Genomic DNA, 5,708 nt, shown 5'->3' with positions numbered 1-5,708 from the left:
ATTGGAAATAAACTTACAAGACTAAAACTCAACTAGAGTTTCGTCTAATTCTTTACCGAAAATTCCTAGAAATTCATTTTCGAATATATAATTAATAAAAATATTAATAAAATCTTATAATTCAAAATCGTAAAATTCGCGGTGTTACATTTGTGCTGATCACGTTGTAGCTCGGCCGTTTTCTCTAATCTGGATATATTGCTTCCTAATAGTTATAGAAAATTTTAAAACACCTTATGCTGATTGGTTATTTGTAGTTTAGCCATTTTCTGCAACCTATATCCATTGATTCGTGATGTTTGTTCCTAGTACTAGTAGGGATTCTTTGCATGCTCATAAATTGTTTTCGAAAAGACCTACGTGCATGTTTGTGCCTATTGCATTAGTTTGTAGCTTTAAGTTGATGCCTCTAGAAAGCAATAATTTGATATCTCTAATAAAGCAAGACTATTTACTTGATCTGATTGCAGAGGTGACAAAGATGAGAATCAAGAGCCTTCAAATGTTGCTAACCGAACGCGACAAGATGAGGAAGCCAACTCGGGAATTCATAGTAAAGGAACTGAGGCTGGAAGCCCAAAAACTGAAGTAACTTAAGAAAGTGGACCTGGAGTAGAGGTGCATACAAGAAAGTGAAGTAATCACCAGGTAGAATCTCCTGCAAGATGCATATTACTCCAAATTCTACTTTTTAACAACTCCTCCAAGGCTGAAACAGAAGTAAAGCTTTTGATTTGATTTCATCCAATTCATGTAGATGTTTTTGTTCATGCCCTATTACTTGAAGATTGGAAATAGGTTATTTAGTTGCCTTTTTTTTTTCATGAGTTTTGAAATTAATAATCAATCTTCGTTACAAGTGTTGGTGTTGGTAACTGGTAAGAGGTACAATTTATGAAAAATATCTAATATAGGATTTGGGTTCAACGTAATGCATTATATAGAAATATGAACAATAATGTGGTTAAATTATAAGACAAATACATTTTCTAAATATTAGTGTTACATTTGAGAAACAAATAACTTAGCAGCAATTCTTGGTGTGTTGCATGGATTGATGACTTGTTCTATTCAAGTGATATCATGCACCCAATTGTCATTTGTGCTTATTTTATTATTAATACTCTCACTGCAAACACATGAACATGATACAATACAAAATTTCCACAATAAATAGAAAAACAATCATATATACACGGCCATATCAACCTATCATCAAATAAATTAAATAAATGACTACATGTGGACCATACTTTTCACTTTCACTTGACTGCAAAGAAATAAAAGCAGTATCATCTGATTCAAATAACTTACATGAGTGATCACAATTGTGGTTAGATGGTTCAAGATTACTTGTATATGAGTGGTGGTGGAGAGGCATAGATGTAAACTGGTGGAGGAGGTGACGAAGGTGGGGGAGGACTTGAGTAGTGATAAGGAGGTGGAGGAGATGTAGTTGGTGGTGGTGGGGATTTGTAGTAGTAAGGAGGACTATAAGAGGGAGATGGAGGAGGAGGACTTTGATAGTAATAAGGAGGTGGTGGAGATGGAGATGGAGGTGGGGGAGATTTGTAATAGTAAGGAGGTGGGGGTGATGGAGATGGTGGTGGAGGTGATTTGTAATAGTAGGGTGGAGGTGGGGATGGTGATGGTGGCGGGGGAGATTTATAGTAGTATGGAGGAGGAGGGGATGGTGATGGTGATGGTGGGGGTGGTGATTTATAGTAGGGTGGAGGTGGAGGAGATGGTGATGGTGGCGGAGGACTTTTGTAGTAGTAAGGAGGTGGAGGAGATGGTGGTGGTGGTGGTGGTGATTTATAGTAGTATGGAGGGGGAGGAGATGGTGATGGTGGTGGAGGACTTTTGTAGTAGGGTGGAGGTGGAGGAGATGGTGATGGTGGCGGAGGACTTTTGTAGTAGTAAGGAGGTGGGAGTGATGGAGATGGTGGTGGAGGTGATTTGTAATAGTAGGGTGGAGGTGGGGATGGTGATGGTGGCGGGGGAGATTTATAGTAGTATGGAGGAGGAGGGGATGGTGATGGTGATGGTGGGGGTGGTGATTTATAGTAGGGTGGAGGTGGAGGAGATGGTGATGGTGGCGGAGGACTTTTGTAGTAGTAAGGAGGTGGGAGTGATGGAGATGGTGGTGGAGGTGATTTGTAATAGTAGGGTGGAGGTGGGGATGGTGATGGTGGCGGGGGAGATTTATAGTAGTATGGAGGAGGAGGGGATGGTGATGGTGATGGTGGGGGTGGTGATTTATAGTAGGGTGGAGGTGGAGGAGATGGTGATGGTGGCGGAGGACTTTTGTAGTAGTAAGGAGGTGGGAGTGATGGAGATGGTGGTGGAGGTGATTTGTAATAGTAGGGTGGAGGTGGGGATGGTGATGGTGGCGGGGGAGATTTATAGTAGTATGGAGGAGGAGGGGATGGTGATGGTGATGGTGGGGGTGGTGATTTATAGTAGGGTGGAGGTGGAGGAGATGGTGATGGTGGCGGAGGACTTTTGTAGTAGTAAGGAGGTGGAGGAGATGGTGGTGGTGGTGGTGGTGATTTATAGTAGTATGGAGGGGGAGGAGATGGTGATGGTGGTGGAGGACTTTTGTAGTAGGGTGGAGGTGGAGGAGATGGTGATGGTGGCGGAGGACTTTTGTAGTAGTAAGGAGGTGGAGGAGATGGTGGTGGTGGTGGTGGTGATTTATAGTAGTATGGAGGGGGAGGAGATGGTGATGGTGGTGGAGGACTTTTGTAGTAGGGTGGAGGTGGAGGAGATGGTGATGGTGGCGGAGGACTTTTGTAGTAGTAAGGAGGTGGAGGAGATGGTGGTGGTGGTGGTGGTGATTTATAGTAGTATGGAGGGGGAGGAGATGGTGATGGTGGTGGAGGACTTTTGTAGTAGGGTGGAGGTGGAGGAGATGGTGATGGTGGCGGAGGACTTTTGTAGTAGTAAGGAGGTGGAGGAGATGGTGAAGGTGGTGGAGGACTTTTGTAGTAGTATGGAGGTGGAGGAGAAGGTGATGGTGGAGGTGGTGATTTATAGTAGTATGGTGGCTTAACAAATGGTGGAGGAGGAGACTTATAGTAATAAGGAGTTGGTGAAGGTTTGGGTTTTTGACATTCATGAAAATGCTTGTTTGAAGCATAAGCAAATGGCTTAGCTTCCAGCACAACTTCATATTTGTCCTTGGATTTCACCTTCAACCTGGTTCCCTCATTCAGCTTAGTGGGCACTGTGAAAGGTGAGTCCTTTGGTGGTGCATAGAGCTTGGCTTTGCAAACTTTGGCTCCATATTTAACATAGTCCAAGTCCTTAACTGTGATGCTGTATTTTCCATCACTCTTAGTTTTACCATAAGCCTTAATAATGTTCTTTCCAACTTTGCATTTAACTTCCACAACAGCACCTGCTCCATGTAAAAATAAGTGCAATTCATTAATCATTTATGTTACCACAAATTATATTATATTGAGCTTAGAATAATTACTCTTAGAATAACTACATGTGTAGAAGACTAGAGGTGTGTCTAAATTTTTTAGATTGAAGATGATTAGAGTATTTTAGCCTCACCCAAAACTGAGATAGATAAAGGATGAAAAGAAATGAATGTAATGTACCTTTGAGGTGGTGCTTGGCGTGGGACTTTTGAGGATATTCCCAGTCATAGCACTTGAAGCTGTAGACCTTACCCACCACCTTTACAATCAATGAGTGGTGGTGGTGGTGGGGGTGTGGAGGAGGAGATGGTGGTGGTGGCGACTTATAGTAGTAAGGTGGTGGGGGTGACGGTGAAGGAGGGGGTGGAGACTTGTACTCGTAAGGTGGTGGAGGTGACGGTGAAGGAGGGGGTGGTGACTTGTACTCGTAAGGTGGCGGAGGTGGCGGTGAAGGAGGGGGTGGAGACTTGTACTCGTAAGGAGGCGGAGGTGACGGTGAAGGAGGGGGTGGTGACTTGTACTCATAAGGTGGCGGAGGTGACGGTGAAGGAGGGGGTGGTGACTTATACACATAAGGTGGGGGAGGTGAAGAAGATGGTGGTGGAGGTGAGTTGTAGTGATAAGGTGGTGGAGGAGAATAGTAATAATAACCATCAGCAGCAACAGAAACCACACTAGAGGAAATCAAAACCATTGCTAATGTCATTGCCATAACCATAGCCATTTGTGGCCTAATACAACCCCTTATGAGGTTGCTGACCCTAACAGTAATGAGGTACAGAAGAAAAGAGAGATAAGAAGGTTGGAGTTAGAGATAATGAGTAAAACTGCATGAAAGATTAGTATACTTATAGTGAGAGTGAATTGTTAAGGAAGATACAATTCAAGTATACAATTCATTTTGATTTTAAGCTTTAAATTATGTTTCCCTAGCTGGCTTTTGACTTTTTTTAAGCACTTTTACCAAACTCTGTGTTTTCCTCCAAATGGACAAAACTAGGCTCCATTCATATTTCTAACTACTCATTTAGATTAAATCAACATTTATCTACCCTCTATTTTATAGATCAAAATACTTAATAGAAGATATAGAATCATTCTATTCTTTTATCATCCCAACTATCCTTTTCTTTGCATTTGAATTTTAATTATTTCTATCTGTATTCTATGGTTGAGTTGCTCTTAAAACCTAGTATTCTATGGTTGAGTTAGCAACCTTAAAAAGATAGAATATTTCTATTTAATCACAATGAAAAGGTCTATGAAATACTAACCTAAATAAATTCCTCAACATTATTCACACTTGAAAAGGTCTATAAAATACTAACCTAAAGATTTAATGTTTATACATTAAACAAAGTAAGAGTGGATGATATATGACAATCTAATTTTCTGAATTAAACTCAAACAACAAACACAAGTGCCACGTGTTTGTGGTGTAACAATACAAATAAAACCTAAAATCAATATTATAAAACCATAGAATTAGTCGGAAAAAATGTATATACTGACAACATAAATATTATTATGTTACTAACTATGTATAAATTTATATAATCAATATATAAATATTACACTCTTAATCATTTAGTTTTCTGTGATCTATGCATAGTTTTTCGCATTTGATCAATGTTGGTTTGTAAAATGTTATGAAGCTAATAACAGGAAAATAGTTTTCTTTTCAGAGCAGCTATGTTGAAGTCATTTTGGAGGACCATTATTCCAACCACTTTTGGTTCCAAAATTCTCTGGTTACAAATTTGCATCCTGAAGCTATCTTCTTCGAACCACTAATCCAAAAGACTTCTTTAAATTGAGAATACTTCGTTATAGAATTGCCTTAGTGACAAAAAGGTTACAGATTCAAATTCTGATAATATTTTTTTCCTTTATGAGATAAAGTTATATATTTCTTAGATCCTACAAATATTATGACATTTCAAGGAAGAAGTTATTTAAGAAGTAAAAACTTTATGTGAATGAAATAGTATACCTCATGCCTTTGATTAGAGCAAAATGACTTATACAATAGTGAACTGAATTATAATTTTATTTTCATAGCATTTGCTTAACTAGCCAAATGCAGACAATTCTATCTCTTACCGTGATGATGCCTCAGATAAAAACTGAGACGAAATAAAAAAACATCAAATAGGTTGGCATGATATCATTTATCTCGTGTGTAAATCAATCTATCTCTTTTGTTTGCATGAGTCATTGACTTAATGCTTTTCCATTAGTATTCCAAGATTGAATATAATATATATATATATA

The 5,708-nt window shown here is 39.4% G+C and overlaps 2 protein-coding genes across 4 annotated transcripts in view; one reads left to right on the top strand and one right to left on the bottom strand.

The window, feature by feature from the left end:
- Nucleotides 1–859, top strand: part of LOC109346475 (solute carrier family 35 member F1-like) — a 9,580-nt gene extending 8,721 nt beyond the window's left edge. For both annotated transcript variants that reach the window (XM_019586049.1, XM_019586050.1), the window contains exon 11: nt 471–859. In XM_019586049.1, coding sequence (XP_019441594.1) covers nt 471–597 — 127 coding nt within the window. In that variant the 3' untranslated portion in view covers nt 598–859. The remainder of the gene's footprint in view (nt 1–470) is intronic.
- On the bottom strand, nt 1,152–4,158 carry LOC109346474 (extensin-2-like). 2 transcript variants are annotated; one of them, XM_019586047.1, is made up of 2 exons: nt 3,700–4,158; nt 1,152–3,263 (listed from the first exon to the last, which is right to left on the bottom strand). In XM_019586047.1, the coding sequence occupies exons 1-2, from the start codon at nt 4,156–4,158 to the stop codon at nt 1,350–1,352; spliced, it is 2,373 nt and encodes a 790-aa protein (XP_019441592.1). In that variant the 3' UTR covers nt 1,152–1,349. The 2 variants fall into 2 exon arrangements, with proteins under 2 accessions (XP_019441592.1, XP_019441591.1); XM_019586046.1 differs by lacking the exon at nt 3,700–4,158 and having other exon boundaries at nt 1,152–2,520; nt 2,569–3,462.

Source organism: Lupinus angustifolius, chromosome LG04, assembly GCF_001865875.1.
Source record: "Lupinus angustifolius cultivar Tanjil chromosome LG04, LupAngTanjil_v1.0, whole genome shotgun sequence".
NCBI lineage: Eukaryota > Viridiplantae > Streptophyta > Magnoliopsida > Fabales > Fabaceae > Lupinus > Lupinus angustifolius.
Note: the sequence above shows the minus strand (reverse complement) of the source record. Positions and strands in the feature narration are given on the sequence as shown.

Coding starts and splice junctions, on each gene's coding strand:
- LOC109346474 (XM_019586047.1), bottom strand. CDS start 4,158: ATGGCTATGGTTATGGCAATGACATTAGCAATGGTTTTGATTTCCTCT. Junction 3,264..3,699: donor ACCACCACCACTCATTGATT/GTAAAGGTGGTG, acceptor TGCAAAGCCAAG/CTCTATGCACCACCAAAGGA.